General features: G+C 40.3%; 1 protein-coding gene across 11 annotated transcripts in view; it reads left to right on the top strand.

Moving 5' to 3' along the window:
* Window positions 1–22,142, top strand: part of DACH1 (dachshund family transcription factor 1) — a 352,878-nt gene that overhangs the window by 176,013 nt on the left and 154,723 nt on the right. For 9 of the 11 annotated variants that reach the window (XM_083737813.1, XM_083737810.1, XM_083737816.1 and 6 more), the window contains exon 3: window positions 4,608–4,769. The exons of the other annotated variants lie outside the window; for them this stretch is intronic. In XM_083737813.1, the coding sequence (XP_083593939.1) occupies window positions 4,608–4,769 (162 nt within the window). The remainder of the gene's footprint in view (window positions 1–4,607; window positions 4,770–22,142) is intronic. 11 annotated transcript variants of the gene reach the window in all.

Genomic DNA, 22,142 nt, shown 5'->3' with positions numbered 1-22,142 from the left:
AGTGTCATGAATTTTACTGTGCAACCCTATGTAGGTGTACTCAGAAGTTACTTATACTGAATTCCTTGGGGCTATGGAAACATGCATAAGATTTCAGCCTAAGCAAATTATGACTATGGGAAGAAAAATGTTCTTAATCTTTAAGAGGTTTACATACTTCTAAATATGGAAGTAAGTTATTAATTTCCATGAAAGTGAATTTATCTTAATATTGATTTGAAAGCAAAGCAAATTGTTTTAAAAATATTTTAAACCTATCAACTTTGATCCAAAGAAAGTTAGTCATGTTGAAATTGCATGGGTTTTTTATTTTTTATGTATTGCATACCACGTGCTGCTGAAACACACATAGATATGTATGTGTCATCATCTGCTTTCGAAAGCAAAATTATTTTGTCTTCTATGGCCTATTTAGATCGTCATTACACAGGGACTACATGGATCCCTAGTTGAATATAAGGTCTCTAGAAGGGTTTTTCAAAGGAAAAAAAATAAGAATTAGTTCCATTTGAATTGCGAAATAATACTGTTATTTCAAAGAAAGTGACATCAAAATCAATTGGACTTGTTGCTATGCAGCATGACTAAATTATCAGGTAGCAACCTGACGAGCTGACTCTGTCCTTTAAAAACTCTGGTTATAGTGGATGCAATTGCTGCAGTAATTGTTTGGTGACTTATATTGGCTTTTATCCCACCTCCTATCCCCAAATTGGCATTCTCATGCCTAGCCATCCCTTAGACCCTGTGCCCATTCTTCTGCCCTGCCTGCTGCGAGACAAAATTAAAACTACTTGCTGCAGCAGGTGGGGCAGAAAATTAGGTAAAGCATCTGACAAAGGAACAGGGTTGAAAAATACTAGATATTCTTTAGCTGCTTTGGGGCTTTTGAAGAGGCTGGATTTCCTCAATGAATATCTGGCAATGATTGAGCAGTTCCATACATTTAGTAACAACAACAAGAACAACAACTTATTATTTATACCCTGCCCATCTGGCTGGGTATCCCCAGGAAAAATTCATTTCTTTGCACAGGGGAGTCTATAGCATCCAGACTAAAAGTTTTCGATTTTGCTTCAACCTTGCACAAATTACAATAATTGGAAGAGATGAAACCAGCGAACTACACTTTCCAACAGTTCACCCCTCCCTGCAAAGTAGGGATGTTCCTGTGATTCGCATTTTAATTTTAAAGAAAACGCCCCACCCACCTCTTCCACTATTACTAATCAGTATTATCTTTACTCCACTTCCAATATGCTATATTATATTTGCTATTTCTGTGACCAGCTATCTCACAGGCAGTTTTAAGTACTCTTTAGTTCGTCTACTTGTCCTAACTACATGTTACACTCACTTTAGAAGCACCTGTATCCTAAAGATTAGTGACAGCTATCAGAAAACAGCCTGTTCCTAGTAAATCAGAACAGTTTAAGCAGATGGGTTGGACTATAACAGTGAAAGCAACAGAAATAGTTCAAAAAGTAGCAGTGGAATTTAACCACTACCACCACCACGATTTTCACCCTGCACCTTCAACGTCATTAATGATGTGATTGACAGGGCTCCCTAGGTGGCTGACTGCAGACTGGTATCAACACTGAGAATGGCTTTCCCTGAGCCCTATACATAGAATCATAGAATACATACTTACTTCAAAGTAAGTACATACATACTTCAAAGAGATTCATTGGGGAGGAGACATTTCCACAGAAGCATGCTTCAGAAAGGCATTATCTTTGTTTCTGGAGACTTTTGTTGGAAGTGAACTTTAGTCGCCAAAACAAAATATTAAAGAAAACCGAACATGATCCCTTTTCAAACTTGATAAATTAGAATCTCAGCACTGAGCCTTCCTAGATGTGTGAGGGAAGAGAAAATTGTTCTGCTGGATAGCACTGTGGTGAAGAAGGGGATTTGTTAGAAGAGCTCATTCAGTGTGTGTTTCTTTAGGTTTTCAGTGTCTGGCTGAGGTTAAGAGCTGAGTTTCTGCTAAGACTTGAAGAGCTTTGAATTGAGTTATAATTCAGGCTCACCCTGCTCTTACAAGACACCTTGAACAGACTTTTCCCGGCGAGTCTATAGGAACTGTCAGCAGTAAGGAAGATTACTTCAGAACCACGATTGTTGAATTGAACTTTACTTTTTGATGTTTTGCTTTTTGAATCAAATTGTTGGACAAGATTAATTGTACACAGTGAGAGCTTTAAATGAATAGCTGTGTTAAAGCATTAAACTTCTAAGTATGTCACATGGGGGGAAAAGCTGGGAGGTTTAATGAATAAATGCATTTAATGCATAAAATGCCTCAGCTAATTTTTTAATTCCTCTACTAACGGTCTTTATTAAAGAAGAAAAAAAAGCACACCGCCCTGTACTTTATTCATCCTTCTGTGGTGGTTGCGGAAATTTCATATTCCTGCGTCTTGCTAATCTCCTGGTTCCACAGAAGTAAACAATAGATTTCATAAATTAAAAATACGCGCTTCAGAACATGTTTCTAAAGATAAAAAACAAGGCTGTAAACATTTATGACTGAAACAAACTAGATTGTTCAAATACTGCCATGATGTATCATGTATATCAATATGGCACTGATATCAGTTAGAATGCAAACAAGGTTTTAAATGATGTGCCCCTTCATTTCAGCTGGAGAATCCACTTTACGCCATCTGCCTATCAGATGGTTAGGAACCAGGACTGCGTATTAATGCCACATGTTCGATTTTTCCTCCCTCTTGTAATGGTTAGATTCATATTGCTAATAGCTGTGCAGGAGCACTGTCGATGAAATTTGTGTGACGCTGGAGTGATGAGATATTTATAAAGTGGCCTGTCTCACTGAATAATCAGCAGGAAGAATGCCAGACATAAACAGCTTATCAATTTCGGAATATTAATGATAACTGCTGCCTGCAACTGCAATAGGCTGACTTTTCTCTCTCTTTTTTTACACACTTGTTTACAATTCTTTGGAACAAATGCTAGGAGAAAACAAGAAATACTTTTTTAAAAATTCAGAGTAGTTATGGGGCTTATCTTAAAATTGCTCTCATATATTGATTTTTCCATCTAATTAAATTAATGGCAAGCAGCACTTATCCAAATGACCTAGAGAACATGAAACAACACAATATGAGTTTGAATAAAAACGGGGGTAATGATTACCTAGCGCACAATCCACAACTTGCCTTTTGTTCCATGCTGGTGTGCTTTTATAGAACTCCTCTATTCCAAATCCAGAAGCTTTGCAACTGGTTGGGCTAGTTAGATTTCCTTCGCTTCAGTTCCACACTACAAGTGCTGCAGTCCTGTATCTTCTGACTATCAAAGCCACACCTGCCAGCCGCATTAGTGTCACAGGACGGCAAATGATTAGTGGGCCATATGGTTTATGGATCTCAGAATTGGCTCAGATTTGCCAGATGTATAGGATAGCAGTACATCCTCCTCTAGCTTTGTAGTGCAACACAGCTTGGGCTGTGTTACAGACTGCTCTGACTATATGTTATGTACAGGGTTCAACACGTTATGAGTGGCATTGATGGCCAACCAAAATGTTGCCCTTTCCGGGACATACCCCTGGCATCATGCTGTATCTTTGAGTCTCAGTGACAAACAGAAGCACCTTTTCCAGGTATTCTTGGGCTCCAGGACATGCTTGTGCAGGGCCTTTCTTTCTAATTCTTCCTCACCGTACAGCACGCAGTGCCTGAAAATCAGCTCTGAATTGTTGGGGGCCTCCATAGTGGGCTTCAGTGTGATATGAAGGGCTACATTTGGAAAGAGAAAATGGCAACCTTATTAGTTAGTAGCAGAAGAACTTTCCACTCAAAGAGTAGAAGACACTTTGGATCCTAGGCACAACATAGACATTTCTCCACACTTGTTTTACTATAGCCATTAAGAGATGGCCAAAACAAGACTGTCTTACAGTGGTAATTTAGTTTTTGTTATTGGCAGAGATTTAGAGGAAGAGTATGATACAAATGAGGAAAGACCACCAAAAACACCTGCTTTGGGGATCCTGCTGTTAGTGAACGGATGGCAGCATTGAAAAAGGTGCACTTAAAGGTTGCAATGAAGCATAAATAAGAAAGTGGTATTGGAGACAGGTATAGCCCAAGCAAATAACTTGGTTTGTGCACAAGTTACAGAATCAAATTTATTTTCGTAACGTGTCTCATGCCTGAGAACAAAATCAGAATTCTTACTGTATTTCTTGGTTTAGAACTAGCATGCACTCTCTTAAGGTAATGAGCCAAAACTTAAATCCACCACTGAGTGGATAAAAACACAAGTTTGACAGCTTTACTAACAGGACTTGACAGAAAAACCATTCCCAGCTTGCAATCTTCTGGACTTTTAAGTTTATTTGGTTACATTTTGGAGAGCTGACTTCTTATTTTTAAAACTCATGCCTTCATTGAGAATTTGGTACTATAAACAAATTTGGAAGAAAATGTAGCACACCAAATTGTGCATTGCTGAATTTTCTTCTTAGTAACTTAGTCAATTCCTTTTGGTGGCAGATGATGCGAAAAGAGTATCAATTTCAATGGAAAGTTGGTAGAAGTTAATTTAGTTCCATTCCTGTCTCTTTTTAGGTCTGACAGCTGCAGCTGCTGCAGCAGCAGCTGCCACCAATGCAGCCATTGCAGAAGCAATGAAGGTGAAAAAAATTAAATTAGAAGCTATGTCGAACTATCATGCCAGTAATAATCAGCACGGAGCAGAGTCTGAGAATGGGGATCTGAATTCTAGTGTGGGTAAGTTTCCGATCTAAAATAGAATTCTTATATAAGTAATACCATAAGAGATAACAAGACTGATTCTTGCATTATTTGTTTTTGCTACTATTGTAAGAATATTACTTTTGCATGTGGTCCTTTGCTGACCCGTTATTATATTATTTAAAAGAAAAACATTTGGATGGTGACTTTTCATTGTTAAACTCTAGGTAGGGTTATATGAAACAGAAAAATATCGCAGTATCCCACTGTCCTACTGGAAGTAAACACTCAACAGCCCAATCCCAGCCAAGTTAAGTCGAGAAATATTTGGTGCAAGGTTGTTTTGGTCTTGATGAATTCAACTGGACCAATGAAATGCAGGCATTAGGCTGCACAGTCTGGTGGGTATTTCCGTCTTCCATTACAAGTGCTGAAAGAGAAATAATGAAGTTTGGAAATACTGGGTTGGATCCAGATGTAGGCATCCCCAGAGTGGACCTAAGCTTGACTAAGTCTGGATCCAACCCACTGTGTATTGAATTTTCATGGATAAATTCCTAAATGATAACTTCTTCTGCCCCCACCATATGTTAAATATTTGGAACCATTAGCACGACTCCCTGTCTAATAAGATGCAGGGTTAACATGATGTGTTTACACATGTCTAAATTTCCTTTGCTAAAATATACTTAAAATTATGGTAGCTTTTAAGGTCATTCCATTGTAATGGCTCCCTTCTGCTCTCTGAGATAAATGTAAGTAAGTGAACTGAAAGCGGAGTTTTAGTGCTGTTAACCATTGTACATGGCAGAGGTCGCGTAGACATAAAGCAGACATGACAATCTAATATATTCCTCTTTTTGTATTCTGCAAATTTTTGAGGTTATTCTTAAGGATGACAACTTGACAACTTTTTTGTTCTGAATCTTCCTGTACATATTTATTATTTAACCCATGCCCAAGAACAAAAGGAACAAATGTGCACATGTCAGCAGATTCCGAGGCCAGTTTTCCCTTCCTTTTTCTGTTAATGTCTCAGCAACCGGGGGTGGGGGGTGGGGCGGGGGGTTGAGGAGCTACAGGTACACTTAGGAAAACTGTTTCGGGAATGGGGAAGATAGATATGAACACAGAAGTTTAATGGTCACCACTAAAAGTGGTCTCAAAGGAGGGTATGTGCTGGGGAGTGGGGCAGGGGAAGCACAAGGCAAAGAAACAAGAATAGTTTTCTTGGCTGAATGAAATGAGCAGGGATTGGTGGCAAGAAGCACAGTACACACCGTATATTTTTCAAAGGGGGAGAACAGGTAGATGCTACCTTTAAGCAATTGAGAAAAGGAGAGGTATGAAGAACGTCTTCTATTTTTTATGTAGCTTGACAAAAGTAAAATGACTTGTTCAAAATGACAGGTTTAGTAGGGCTTGCTTACTTTTTGAGACTATTTAGATTCTAGTAGGAAATATAAAAGGCATTATTGATGGTGCCATTTCTTGCCAGCAGTGCATAGTATTTTGATTAAATGTTAAGCTCTCTTATACTTTCTTTCATATCTCAAAAAGGCATCCATGTTGAGGGTTTTGTAATACATAAATATGGCCATTTAATTAAGTGATAATTCATTTAAAAGGCAGGCAATTGCTCAAAAAGTATTGGTTGACGATTCTAATATTTAGAGATTTTAAGAATGGAACTAAAACTCCAGCATCCTTTCTGGAAGTCTCAATTTCCTTCGTTTTCTCTGTACTTGCCTTTATTTTTCTGAATTAGTTATCACACAGACACACATATATACATGTGTAAGTGTGGCTGATATTTTGGTACTGGTGTTTAAAGTGCCATGCATTTTTGTCCCTATAAATCTGGGTCTGAGGCACACTGAACAGAGTTTTGTTAATAACCTTGGTCTAAATAGCCCCAGGATGAGGTGAGAAGAATGATGATATTGGATTAGGGATCCATAATCTCACTTATCCTCACTTTGGTTCTGGGTTCTGGTTAGCTAAATGATCCTGAACCTGGAACTACAAGCTGGGACAATCGGATGTGATTCCACCTTGTCCCTTCAGCATGAAGCTGGAGATGAATGTTTAGAAATGTGTGGGGTGCCCTCCGCACTCAAGGGGCGTTGTGAACCCAGAACACCTCCTGGTCTGTGTGACAAAGTTGCACATCAAGCTTCTGCCCCACTGGCTCTGAGCTGTGTTGGGGAGGGGGTTGATTTCTCTTATTCTCCCAGCTCCAAGCTTAGAGCTCGAAAGAGCAGCCGGGGATTTCCACCCTGAGATGGTGCTGCCTTTCTGAGCATCAGAATACCTTGGCCGCCTGGAGGAGAAAGGTGTGTGGGTCCTGGTGACAACAAATGTTTCCAGCCAAAAAATTGTCAGCCTCTGTGTTGCATCGTGAATCCAGGTCGAAAACGAATGCAGCATATGGAACAACCCGATAGTCTGTAAGCATGTTCCTATACATCTCTGCCTCCACATATTTTTCCATTTGTAATGTAGAACAGAACAGAGCTTTTGATAGTACCTGGCCTTTGCCTCTGTGCTGCACTTCCTTTTGTCAACTGTGCAATAGATTTGGAGCCTGTCCAGTCCACCTTCTCATGCATCAAACGTATCTAAACCCAAACGCACTGCATGCTTAATCCACATCCATCACTCTTCTCGGATCGGCTTGCACTTTTTTCTTTTTGCTTCTGCTTGGAACTTCTGGGATGAGGATGTTTCTGTCACCATGATACAGCTTGCCCCACCCCCTTGCAGCCCTAAGAATACAAACTAATAATAGAACCAGATCAATCAGTGCTTAACAATGAGACTCTTTTAACGACCCATTGTCACAGTAAACAATGAGAGATCTAGAGGAACCATTATTCTGCACAGTGTCAATGGCACCTGCACTGAACACCCCCCCACAAAAAAACAGGACAGATTTTAAAAGTAAGCTGTACAAATGTCATTGCTAGCTTATTTGGAAGCCATGTTTACAGTACAGTTAGATTTTGATGTTCATATCAATGTGGGTTTTTTTACCCTTGAATCTCTATATTAGAACCATTGAGCATAGTATTCAGATGGCAGTATTTGGATATGGTCTTGTAGAGAGATTAGTAGTTGTGCAAACACAGGAATGATGGGTTAGTTGCATAAGAGCCAACTCCAGTAGGTGGTGGGGGCCAAAGTCAATGAGCAAAGCCAGAGAGAGGCAGCCAGCCAGTCTCTGTGGCGTTGCCTCCGAGAGAGAAGCAGTTCAGCTCCACCCTCCACCGTCACCCTTTGGGAGGTGGCGGATGCAGAAGCAGCATGTTTCTGCCTCCAAGTTCAAGCCCCTCCCCGTGGAAAAGGGTATCTTGCTGGCTGTGGAGAGGAGGAGAAAGAGGAGCCCGCATCCAAATCGTGCCGCAACATGCAGGTGTGTGCATGTGACGTTGCACATCCGCATCGCAGTGGTGGGCCTTCATAATCCTGAGGGCGAGATGGTGCTCCTGGTATATTGCAGGGCACATAATATTCCCTGTGCCTGGCCAGAGACCCACATTGTCTGAGCATACCCCTGCAAACATGCCCAAGCATCCTTCAAAACATTCAGGGGTTCCACAGCAGACAAATCAGTGTGAAAAGTGTTCCCTGAACATAAAATGCTTTGAAAGAGTGGCTTAGTTCAGCAGCCATCCATAACAGCTTCAAGTCTATCCATACATACAAATTCACATCTTTAGCATGTTACTTCTTTAGCAAACGAGGAAGAGCACGTTGCAGTTCCTCTAGACATCAGCAAAACAAAGAAAAACAGATAAGGAGGAGCAAAGTCTGGTGGGAGGTCTGTTCGTTTATTTAAATTTATATACTGCCCTTCATCTGAAGATCTCAGGGAAATTTGCAGCATAAAAACACAAAATAAAAACACAAAATACACAATAAGAGCAACCCCCCCCCCAAACACATTGTGGGATAGAAGGCCTGGTTGAAGAGGAGCATTTTTTCCTGGCACCTAAACATGTATAATGAAGGTGCTAGGTGAGCCTTCATGGGGAGAGAATTCCACAAACAGGAAGCCATTTCTCTGTCCTCGGGTACCCATGGCATTCTAAAATTGCACTGCCTTCTCTACTTTAATCTTGGGTGCTTTTCTCAGACAGTAAACCTGAAGTTGGAGTATTTTAGTATTTTATTTTAGGTACAGCCCTTATTGTAGGTACTCTAAAATAACCATAATCACTATGATCATAGCAGCAACAGGGGAAAAGTCACGAAATAAAATGATCTGAAGGAGGTAAACTACAATTGAAACTAATCATTTATTACTTCTCTTACCTCCCCATTTTTTGTTGCTGCCTTTTAAGCTTTGGGAAACAGGAAATCCACATGGAGGGTTCCAAGTGTGGCTTAAATAAAATATATAGCCGCAGTACCTGTTCTCTCCTTTCCACAATCAGCTAGCATTCTTTTAGTTTAATATTTACTTGCTAAGATGAGATGCTAGTCTGCATGGTGATAAACAGTCTAGTACTGGCATCTGAAGGTGACCTGTCAGTTCATATGGACAAATCTCCTGCTTACTGAAATGTACAAAATAAATCATTAAAGCAGGCAGGTGCTCATTCCCAGTTTTAAATCACCATAGATTTATGATTTGAATTAATGCTTCATTTGGTCATAGAAATAGATGCTTGAGACAAATGATATGCAGTGGTTGGGGCTTCCATACTGTAGCCATCCTAATATTGATTACTGAGATGTCTTTGCAATCTCTTGTTTATATCAAGCACTGTCTTGTGACAGCTTGGCTGATACCAGCTACACTGCAGATAAGAAGGAAAAATGTCCTGGATTCTTTTTAGTGGCAACTTCTCACAGAGCATGCAGCAGAGATAAATTATTTTAGCCTGGTTGTTTAAAGTCACAGCTACATAAGCCAGACATCAAAGCCGTACTATTCTTAAGAGTATGATCTTATAAAGTGATCCGCCCCCCTTTAAGAGCAAGGTCACATTCATATTTAGTAGAAAGCCTTTTATTTCTGTAATTATTTCTCTAATGCAAATGCAAAAATGAGTTTAAAATAAGCTGGCTGGGATCCAAAGAGGTGCAACTCATGTTTTTCCTTAATTGGCCTTACAGAAGGTTGTCCCAGAATAACCCCCCCCCCCAAAAAAAAAATAGGGATAAAATAGCATGAACATGCTGGAGCTGTTCAGGTTTTGGGGAGAATGCTATCTGAAAGGTCAGCCCAAGAACAAAATCTGATGATGTGGATTCTAGCCACTAGTTATATAGATGTCCATTTTTTTTCTTTATTAAAGAAATAGATTATAGATACTCATCCATATATATATGTGTGTGTGCGCGCACAAATCTGTGTGCAGAAGCAAGATTCCACCTGCAGATCACCTTTATGAATGCTAAGCACATGTACAAAAGGTGTAATGTGCTTCATAAAACTCGTATTCATCAAGCAGCATTGTGTTTTCCTTCATGGATCAGGTCTCTGTTTCCATTCTCTAATAGGTGATCAGTGCTGTATCCCTAACAATGCAGATCATCAGTTTGGATGATGGGGGCACTGAATCCCTCCCCTCATATATCCTGTGTCCTTTTTCTAGAAAAAAAAAGGTGCCAGGACTCTCCATGAAGTTGTTACAGTAAAGGCTTATTTTGGCTCTGGCCATGGCACCAACCTCCCCAGCCGCATTGCAGGGGGTTCGACAAGATGACCCTTAAGATCCCTTCCAATCTTGTGATTCCTCAAAGGCCAGGCAGCCAGTTAGTGTTGGCGGTATGGCGTAAGATAGAGCAGTGGTCTGACTCAGTAGAAGGCTGCTTCGTGGGCTTGCTATAGAGGGCCTTCACTTTGAGAGCCAGGACTCTTTAGCTGTGAACTACGAGTCCCTGGTTAGCTTTAGAGAAGCCACAGTTTCTCAGTCTCACTCTCCTCCCCACCCCACTTCCCCAAATCTAAAATACAAAATAATAAATTTGACACCTCTCCTGGCATCGTTGTAAGGATTGCTGAGATAATGGATCTGAAGTGCTTTGAACCATCTGAAGTGCTATATAAATGTTGAGTGCTATGGTGTTTGCATGTAGCTCCTGGGTGGGGACTTCCCATTCACTTCGGCTCTGGAGACAGCTCCATGTTTACATACAATAGATGCCACATGTCCACCACTGTCTATGGCTTTTAAAGAGAATGGGGGTAGCCTTGAACTTAGCCTTGATTCTAAGTACCGGTACACATCATTTTCTCCTTCACAAAGAGCTTCTTATGACACAAAACATGCATTTTTAAATTGAAGCTTTTTCTTGAAGCTGTAGAAGTTGTGTGTTTGTGTGTGTAGATACTACTGTGGCACCTTGGGTTACAAACACTTTGGGTTACAAACTCTGCTAATCCAGAAGTGGTACCTTGGGTTAAGAACTTTGGCAGCGTGGCGGCAGCGTGAGGCCCCATTAGCTAAAGCGTTACCTCAGGTTAAGAACGGTTTCGGGTTAAGAATAGACCTCCGGAACGAATTAAGTTCGTAACCAGAGGTACCACTGTATAATATCAGACTATGTTCATTGGGAAACGGATAGAAATGGAGACCAAAAAGTTATAAGAACGTTTTAAGAAAGCATGCTATACAGGTATGACCTATTTTTGTGGACGGTGGCTTATCAAGATGGAAGGGAAAATCACCCATTTCCCCACTGCTTTAAGCATTAATGTCAGAATAATACTGAGCAAACATTCTAAAGCATTCTCCAAGGATCTGTGAAGAGCCTTTGCCATTACCTAATGACTGAGCCACATATCTTGTAAACAGTGATCAACAATAGTAAATTACTTGCAAAGTAGGAAATGAGTTCATTTACAATATGATCTCAAAACAGATGTTCCAAAAACAAATCTCATTGTTTAAGCTGCAATTATACTTTTTAAAAACTCCTGCTATTATTTCTTTAAGGAAATGAAGCAATCGAAATGACTTTAGTGTTCTCTGTTTCTAAACACATTAGTTAGGAAATGCAAGGGACTTGGATAGAATGATCCATGAGGCAACCACAAGATGTGTTGAAAATGGAGTGGTGTTCTTGACACACCAGACTTCCTTTTTTATCTGCACAAATTTACAACGTTCAAAACAGTAAGAGGCATGTTTACAATAAGTCAAGATCTGTTGCCCGAGAATTTTTTTTTGCCTTCCTTAAACTTATTATATTCTTTGCTCTACAAAACGACAGCGCAAGAGTATCAAAGCAATTGATTAGAAAATATTTGCCTCCAGTGGCTGCCTCTAAGAACAGAACAGTTTAAAATGTAGTCATTTCCTTTCTCTCAATTCATGTGTCTTATTTTAGAAGGAAGAATTAATTTTATGGCTTCGGGGGGGAAAGAAAGTCTTCGAGTCCTTGAGAAAGCAAATATAAGGAAACACATGCAGGCCACTGAGCACAGCTCTGCGGTTGCACATCTGAATCTCTTGCTTGGCAATGTTAATGAACCTCAAATCCTCCCTATAATTAGATGAGGGAATTGCTTATATTTTCAAACAGATGATGCTGCTATAATGAAACGATTGACAGGGAATTTAAGACTGTCTACAGTAGTCATTTGGTTTCTGCGCCCCCCCCCCCCTTCCTTAAGTTGAAAAGGAAGATTGGCTGTAGACTTCGGTCCTAGGGGAGGTAGTAATTTACATAGAATGCTATGACAGGTGTCGTGTACAGTGAGGAAATAAAAAGGAAGAGGAAGAATGATGGGCAGGTACACCACTGATTTTGGGAAGGAGGAGGTGTCCTGTGTGCTTCTTCTGCCTGGGTTCTTTAAAAGGGGCCGAGACTCAGGAGATGGATCCGGATTGAGTGCACAGCTGTAACTGCTGATGAGCTAATTGCTCCTTATCTCTCAGACCCATTCATCTTCATTTTTTACCAATTACTGAGAATTATCTGTGTTCTCAGTTGGATATGAGAGTTAATCCTTTTTGGTTAAGCTGGCAGTACTGTGAGCAGATTCCAAATCGGAGGGTGAAAAAGCCAAAGCGTGCTCTTTCTAAAGTCTCTATTCAATGGCAGTATTGTTACTTTGTAAGATTTTTTTCTGCTGTTGCTTAACATACTTTAACGCCTTTTTCCTCCTGTTGTTTTGAGTATGTACACATACACGTATGCTGCTTTTACATTTCTGGTTTTGCAGGTATTTCGCAAAGGGACAAACACACTGGTTATGCACAGCTCAGTTGCATTTCTGAAAAGTTGCATTGTGCAGAAAAATAGGTGTCTCAAGACAAATGTGAGCCATAGTAGTTAGACATGATATACAAGTGCTTTCTCCTTGTGATAATAAAAATTTAACCTGAAGAATAAGACATTACCCACAAGTTGCTTTAGACATATGACATGCATTTGGCAATCATTCAGACACTCTTTATCACTGTTTTAGGATAAATGGGTAAACCTGCTATCACAAGTCTTTGCAAAGCAGTAGTCAAAACGCCCTAGAGCAGTACATTATGTTTTAAGTGTTTCACTTTCCTGTTAAAAATGCATTTTTGTATTTATTCTGTGGAAATGCCACATTCCCGGGATAGTGCATCAGATAACAGGTTCTTAGACTTTTTAGTATGAAAGGCGCACTTAAGGGACAGAAAAGGAATTTGGCGCAATGAATTTGACGTAAAGAATATTTCGGATGCCAGTACTGTTTCTGGGATTTGTTCCCTTGCATTTCACTGCTGGAAAGTGTGAGGCAGCCACTCTGATGTAATAATTTGAACAGGGATTAGCAAATTTATAAAAGGACTGGCGAAACAGTGGTGTTTTTGTGTTAGATAGTCAATAGCATTTAAAAGAAAAGTGAGATGCCTCCCCAGGTCTAAATTGAGCTTGTAGTGTCAGCAGATTGAAGCTCCAGAAACAATGAATTAATGAATCATAGAATCATAGAGTTGGAAAAGACCACAAGGGCCATCGAGTTCAACCCCCTGCCAAGCAGGAAACACCATCAGAGCACTCCTGACATATGGTTCTCAAGCCTCTGCTTAAAGACCTCCAAAGAAGGAGATTCCACCACACTCCTTGGCAGCAAATTCCACTGTCGAACAGCTCTTACTGTCAGGAAGTTCTTCCTAATGTTTAGGTGGAATCTTCTTTCTTGTAGTTTGGAACCATTGCTCCGTGTCCGCTTCTCTGGAGCAGCAGAAAACAACCTTTCTCTCTCCTCTATGTGACATCCTTTTTTATATTTGAACATGGCTATCATATCACCCCTTAACCTCCTCTTCTCCAGGCTAAACATGCCCAGCTCCCTTAGCCGTTCCTCATAAGGCATCGTTTCCAGGCCTTTGACCATTTTGGTTGCCCTCCTCTGGACACGTTCCAGTTTGTCAGTGTCCTTCTTGAACTGTGGTGCCCAGAACTGGACACAGTACTCCAGGTGAGGTCTGACCAGAGCAGAATACAGTGGCACTATTACTTCCCTTGATCTAGATGCTAGCAGCCCAGAATTGCATTGGCTTTTTTAGCTGCCGCGTCACACTGTTGACTCATGTCAAGTTTGTGGTCAACCAAGACTCCTGACATGTTAAATGACATGTTAAAAATTGGATTTGGCTAAGGCTGCTTCCTGAGGGTTATAATCTAGGGATGTGTGTGTGATTGGGGTGGTGGTGGTGGACTTTAGGCTTTGAAGCAACACATATATTGGTGTACTTACCATAAATCTTTGTATCATTTAATATCAGTACGAAAATAAAGCTTTAGTTTATTTCTGGCCCAAACATATATTTGTAACTCCAGTCATAATGGAGCAAAGAAATGTAACAAGAATGTTTTATGATTTTATTTACAAAATACTCTCTTTATGTTAGATCCAAACACTGCGCTACTTTCATAATTTTTTCATAATTTGCTTCTTCAGCAAGAAATTTGAACCATAGTTTTAGAATTTTTGGTCCATCTACTTTCTTTCATTGTTGTTGTATCCACTGATGTCCTGACAATTATAGCAACATGATATTTTAAGCATGCCATAATAAGAAACGTGACTTAACTAATTGTATTACTTTGATAAATCCTATTAGAGTCTGTGTGATTCTTCTCCGCAAATATAAGGAAGGAAGTGCCCTGAAATAGCTAAATATTTAAACGCTGTAAGCTTCAGTATCACTGCAAATGACAGATGAAATTCTCCATAGGCAGGCCATATAAATCTAACTATCATCTGACAAAGTGGGCTCTGGCCTATGAAAGCTTGCACTGCCATAAAACATAGTATTTAAGATGTCACAGAACTGCTTTTTTTAAAAAAAATGTAACCGACTAACACAACAACCATTAAAGTGTGTAATTCTTCTATAGCTTAAAGGGAGGCGAAAAGGCAAAATACACAGTAGAAACAGTCCAATGTTTCAGGACAAAGTTTCATTCAAATGATACTTTATTAGAAGCTAATGTAAATTTTATTAGTCTTCCAAGAGATTTGCCTCCCTATCCTTAAATAGTAAGTTTATTGCCTTTAATTGGAAGTAGAACTCTTAGGTTTACAGTCTAAACCAAATGATTATAAACCTTCCTTTATACTTAAAGTATTATCATTCCAACAACTTTTCCTGGGTTCAGAGCTTCCCTGGGCTTGAACCACAGTTCAGACATGTGCAAATTCATCCTTGCCCTGCAGCTCTGTGGCCAATGATGTATGTACACATCTTATTGATATTGTTATGTTACTATCTACAAGTCTACTAAAATTTTTGCGGTTGGCTTTGACAATTTTCAGGTTGTAAAACACAAGTTGCAATGAACCAATAAGAAGATGCTCCAAAACTTGCTTTCTCCATATAAGTATTTTCCTTACCAGTAATTATAAATTTGCTGTTGAGTAGACCTGGGTTTCATTTTTTCTCATGTGTTTACAAAAATGTTTATTGTGTGGTACAAATTTGTCAAAATATTGGGTTGGATGAAACGAATCCCAAGTCAAATGCATTAACACTGTGTTGTGCATAAGCACTATTTGAATATTTCATGCAGCAAAGAAAGCCCCAATGCTAGAGTCCAAAAGGTTCCCCATTGAATAGCAAGACTTGCTTTGTACTTGCAGCTTTGGGATTTGCAGTTATTGCAAGCCCTTTCTAGTGGGAAACTGCTTTTGCTCCTGCTTATTTAGCAGATGTGTAAGGAATTTAAACTCTGAGGGAGGAATTCAACTAAGGAGATTGTTCCATTGGCGCAAACCTTTCAGTTTGCCAGATGGGAAGATCTCACCCCTCCCCCATGCGCTGTACTGGGGGTTCCCCGACCCAATTTGAGGGGCGTATGGGGGCATGAAGGGGAGGAGAGGGGAAGAAAAGCCCCATTTCACCAGCAAAAGACCTTCCTCTGGCTTGCAGTAGCATAACTCATTAGTTAACTCTGAACCTAAAAAGTTAAAGGACAATAATCCTTGATATGTAGCCACTTGTGCAATAGAAATCCACTTATGCAGTTGGGTTTCAGTATGAAATATATAGCAGTCTGTGTGGGATGTGTAGAACTGGGGAATTTGGACTCATGAATGTACTGGCCATCATTGCCAGGTGGTAGCCAAGGAGATAAGATTAGCCCAGGTTTCACAGTTTTAAGTGTGCCCACAGAGAATACTAGCAGGATATGTAGGTTGATGATGCCATTGGCACAACTACTACAAGTCATGCATCTCTGCAGAGATGTAGCACGTCACCCTACAAATTCATTTTTTTCTGTATCCCCGCCCCTCAAATAGTGATTTAAGTCACTAAACACACAACTCCCACCTGAACCTTTCCTGGTAGTGGTGACTGAATATCACAGTTTCTGTAGCTGCACCTGTTGCTGCTGACATTTAGTCAGTCATACTATCAGATTTTGGTATTACCTTCATTTCAGTAATGTTGGTCAGCTGGGCTGTTCTCAGATTTATAACATGCCAGAACATTTCTCAAACTACTGTACAGTGAAAAAAAATAGTTGCATTTCCTAGTAGGTTATAGTATTAAAATATTTTTGCAGCTTGTACAACAGTGTACTAGCAAATGTACTACAATTTTACACATAACGAATTGTTATTGTTGCTTGAAATATTTTGGATTAGTTATTATTACATTGTTGAGTAGAAAAAAAGACACTTCTGTTTTCTTTTGTGTGTGTGAGAGAGAGTTGGTGCAGTTTTCTTCCAGTCACCTAAAGTGGGTGAGGATTTAACCTCATTTTTCTAAACTGTTTCGGCTTAGAACTCAACTCAACTCAACTCATATTCTTTGGCAGGGCTCAACAACTTGGCTTCTGATAATGAAGGTAGAAAGATTTTATTTTTAATAAACCTGGCAGCAATCTTATTTTCCCGCGTTATTTGTCATAGCAGTGTACTGGAAGATACTAATTGTGAAATTGTGCCTGGGCATATGGACTTAAGCAACTCCTCCTTTAACAAGTTGCCCCACAATTGGAGGAGCAATCAGAGACTACAAGCTCCCCTTCAACCAAGACTAATCCAACTGCCAAAGTTGTGACATTTGCTATGAGGTAGGCAAAACCATTAGGTTGGAGCCAGTTTGCCGGGTGGACAATTTCCTGCCTGGCACCGAATACACGCCCAACAATGTCATACCAAGGTCAGAATACCCAAGACACAGCATGAACAAAAGGGGGTTGTTGGGTGTAGCATCTGATGAGGGGGACCAGGTGTCGGGAACAGGACAGGCTGTTTTAAATGCCTCGGGAGTGAGCCTGAAGGAAGCCTACCTGCTCCGTCTGGCCTGGAAGGCCCTCCCTCCAAGCCTGCCTGTCATTGGCCAATCATGTAGGCAGGCTTGGATCCAAATCCTGGTTGGTGTGGGGAGCTTCCAAACCCCCTTGCCATCCAGGCAGTCCCAGCAACCTGAACCCATGATGGATCTAGTGGAAGAGGCATCACCAGCCTGCAACGCTGCCTTACCTGGGAAGGGTTAGTGGACTAAAATATGAGTCTTAGAAGGAAGTAGTAGGTAATTAGGAAAGGGACGGCAAGCAAAGGACAGGACAAGGAGGCCTAAAGTGGAAGGTGACCAGCAGTGTAGACTGGTGAGTATGTTCACTAAGCAAAACTCCAAATGACTACTGCTTGGCAACAGAGAGGGAGGGACCATCTTTCGGTAGTTAACTTTCCACACCAGCAGGAGCAGCGGAAGTGGGGGTGTCAAAGTCAGGATTGTGTAAGTGCATGGGGTCTGACTGGGGTGTGTGTGTGTGTCCACTCCCTGATTGGAGCAACTTGTGTCTGTGCCTCCACCTCTCTGCATGAACGTTTAATGAGGATCACCCCTTTGGGGCTCACCCTAGGAAGTTGCTTTTATCTCCACGAAGAGTCTTAATCCAAGACCTGTATCTTTCCTGGGTAGGAAAAATGCCCCAGGGAAGGGAAATTCGATTGTATAAAGGGCTGGCAAGGGAAGTACTACATACTCTGACGCTCTCCTACGTAGTCTGGCTCTCTACTGAAGGTTCCAACTTCCAATGGTTGCTTTTTGGGGGGGGCGGGGAGAGAAAGAATAATGGAACTACAAATCATATGTTGCTTGACACAGTGCCTGCTGTGACTTGCTAGTCCCTGGACCCAGTAGGAAGCTCACAGTAATAAAAATAAATTGTACATGACTTAAATTGTGTTGTGTTCTTATTTGACTCAAAAGTCAAACATTGTCCATATGGCTCTTTTTACTTAGAAAAGTAGCCATTAACTTTGTGGATTTCATAAAGGACAATTGATTTTAGTTATAAGGTTAGAAGTGTGTGTCTTAACATGTTTGAAAATCAGATACCATTTTAACTCATTTCTGTAGGTACCACTAATAATTAGGTACTAATTAATTTATAATTAATCTAGGTACTAATTATGTTTCTTTAAAAGCATTAAAAAATAAAATAAAGTATGATTTCAAGTTTTTTTTAAGGTTTGTGATGCATCACAGAAACTGGTGGTGATGCTCTCTAAATTTCTATTCGGCACTGGGTTTCTTGCAAACATTTCATTAATAATGTTTAGATATTCATTCTATATTATGCACCATGAGTTTAGAAATGCACTCCAGCTTCCCATAAATTGCTCCCTGCCTCTCTCCGGCTTTCCTCATTGTACTTCAGAAGTGTATGCCCAAACTGGGATATCTTTCTTGGTCTTAGATATAGAACCCTTCTTTCTAGGTTCCAGTTCATAATTTGGTGATCTGCACCAGTTTACAGGTTTGCCCTCAGTGGAAATTACATGAAAGGTTTGGACAAGTAATTTTCAAACTGTCTGTTTAATTCAGTATTCTCCGAGAGCAGTTGTGCCACATTTTGCAGGTGCCTTTGACTATAGTTGAATTAGCTATTTTTAAAAACGTTGATGGATAAACATTTTGTATATTCGGGGGAAATGTGTGTGTAGCTTTGACAGCAATGATGTAGGGAGCCGTGACACTTGAAAGACCAAACAGGAAGGGAAGCAGAAAGGTTTAGAATATGGTTTTTCTTAACAGCAGGTTCTAATGGAAACATTGGCCCTTGCATTTATTCAGCACTGAGAGAATTGCTAGTTTGATAATGACTAGGAATGTTGTTATTAAAACAGTGTGTGCAGTTCATTTTCAACAGTTTTGAATTAGAGTCTTCACTAATGAAACGGATACGGTTTCTTTCACAAAGGGCAGATCTGTTAGTTAATATAGCTGCTGCGGTGCCTTGTGGACCATGCCTTTAGCTCTATTTGTATTTCACAGCGTGATAAGCAAAGAGTGTTGATTTTCAAGGATCCTGCTGATGAAAGGTAATGGCATTATTACATCTTTATCTCAAAAAGAGAACTGTGTGGTAAATGATTCTCCCTTTCTTCCTTGCACCTCCCTCCCCTAATTCTCTCTCCGTTTCCTTATGGCACAAAAGATTTCTTGGTTAGAAAATCCCCTTTTTTATTTCTTTAAGTCACTTTAGCCTTGGAAATGATATGTTATTATTTAATGTCTGCACAGCAAGCCTGAGAGCACCTAATAGCGAGTGGATTGGAAGTGAAGGGCCTCCTGCGTGCAGATATGGATCGGCTCAGTCACACGCTGTACCAGCTGTCATCTCGGCCATACTGCTGTGATTTAATTAGTCTGTTTATGTCCTTTCTAATAATATTTCCATCTCTATGAAAGGGCAAATGCGACAGGGACTTCTTTCCCGCTCTCCGGGTTCCACACACTGAGGAATGTGGCCTACATCCGATATGCTAAGATGCAGGATTGAATCACCATTCCTGTCATTTCAAGCTGTTGATAAATTGTTCAGCCAAGAAATGTACTTACTTCCTTGGGGTCATTTTGTGTGCTAGGGCCTATAATCTGCACTGCAAAGGGACGAACGAACGAAAGAGAATACAAAGACAAGGATGTTGTGGTTCTGCATAGGAGACCAAATTCCACTAGCAGGATAGAAATTGTTTTAATCATATCTTCCCCCTATTGGTCATGCAAACGCTTGGAATAATTATTTTTATCCTTCCATCAGAAGAAGCTACAACCGCCGCCTGTTAAATTTCATTAGACCAGCATTGCAATCCTATTACATACCTGCTCAAATGCAAACCCTACTGATTTCAGTGGGACATTCTCCAAAGTCAGCGTGTTTAAGGATTGCAGCCTTAGGGTTAATAGGGAAATAATGGAGTTTAGATGCACTTTCGTTTGACTTCTTGTACATTTTTGCCACTTTGCAAGACCTCAGGTCTAGTATATTTAAACCATAAATATATCAAAATAGAGGGGAAGTGGCCAAGTAGAGGAAGTACTGCCAAAAAAAGAAAAAGGAAAAAAGGTCATTGAGAAGACTCAAAGATGAAGCAGGAAGGCATTTCACTACAGGTTTAGAAACTGGCAGAATGATGTAAGTTGGTAAGTAAACAGAAGTAATAATAATAATTTTACTTAATTGTGGAAAGACCACATCAAATGCCATCTCCCCCTCCCCTTACACCCAGACACCCTTTATCCCATCACTGTAATTCAGTTGTGAATTTAGTTCCCCCATGTTACTACACAAACTATAAAAACGTCAGGCTTGGGTATCAGCGGGTCACTTTCAAGAGTAGTTAAAAAGCCATGGTGTGTATACATGAAACTTCAGAGAGGGAGAGAGCAGAGATAGAATATGTTTGGTTTGATAATATATGTAGATGGCCAAATGCTACAAGTGGTAAATGATCAGAATAAATGGAATTATATATATAGCTTGCATAAACACAGAAATAACTATATCCAGTGACAGGAGCCATTGAAGGTTTCAGAAAGTTAAAACCACTAAGGAATGTCCAGGCCTTTTTTAACCATGGTAACTTGATTTATTCCTAGCTTTTTAGCTACAGTTGTACCTCTGGATGCGAACGGGATCTGTTCTGGAGCCCCGTTTGCATCCTGAAGCGAACGCAACCCGCGTCTGCGTGTGCACAGGTCGCCGCTTCCGCGCATGCGCGTAACGTCATTTTGATCGTCTGCGCATGTGTGAAACCTGCGCATGTTACTTCTGGGTCTCCGCGGAGCGCAACTCAAAAACTCTTTGGTTATTCTTTGGTTATTCTTTGGGACTCACTAAGTTATTAAAGTTACAGTAACTATTTTCATAAGGTATCATTCTCCCCCCATCTCACATATTTTGATTAAAAGTTCCATAAAAGTTACTGCTTAAATTCCACAAAGGGAAATGACATAAACAGCATCACATAGTTCTCTTAGTTGTGTAAATGTGTCCAGCCCGGGTGCATGTGTGCACCGGCACAGTGTATGAATATGCCAGCAGTTATATCAGCCATCATAGGAGCCAACTCCTAGGGGCTGAGTGGTTTTTGCCCACCCCCAAAATAAAATATTTGAGGGGGCTACCCCCCCAGTTGATGGGCATGGCCATTCAAATGGTGTGCATGCACTGCATCATGTGATTGATTATGCAGGGCGGGGCTTACTTGCCTCCATCCAATATTTTATTCAAGTTGTCACCCCTGCCAGCCGTATACAGTAACAATAGCTGTTTACTCTCTTTCCCCTTGAAGGTTGGGCCCAAACTAGACAATACACTAAGTAACTTATTTAAATAGCACCTCTCTCTCTCTTTGTGATCAGAACCAAGAGCTAAGGGAGCGTTGCAGTGTTTTCCTTCCCACAAACTTTAGTCCCATTGAAAGGGGACCCACCCGTTATTCACCCTGAGGAAGAAGATGCCTATATATTAGTTTTTGTTGGGAATTTAACTAGCTTAAACATTTTCCCCTCTCATTCCACATCAGAGATATGAGATGTGGTTACATTTGCTTTTAAGGGTGCTTAAAGAAAATAGATGCATGATGCACTGCAAAAGGCTTGACAACAAGGACAAAACCTAAACATTCCATTAATACTAAATTTTATTTCTGATGTTCCT

The sequence above is a fragment of the Podarcis gaigeae genome, assembly GCF_964106915.1.
Source record: "Podarcis gaigeae genome assembly, chromosome: 4".
NCBI classification, from domain to species: Eukaryota; Metazoa; Chordata; class Lepidosauria; order Squamata; family Lacertidae; genus Podarcis; species Podarcis gaigeae.
Note: the sequence above shows the minus strand (reverse complement) of the source record. Positions and strands in the feature narration are given on the sequence as shown.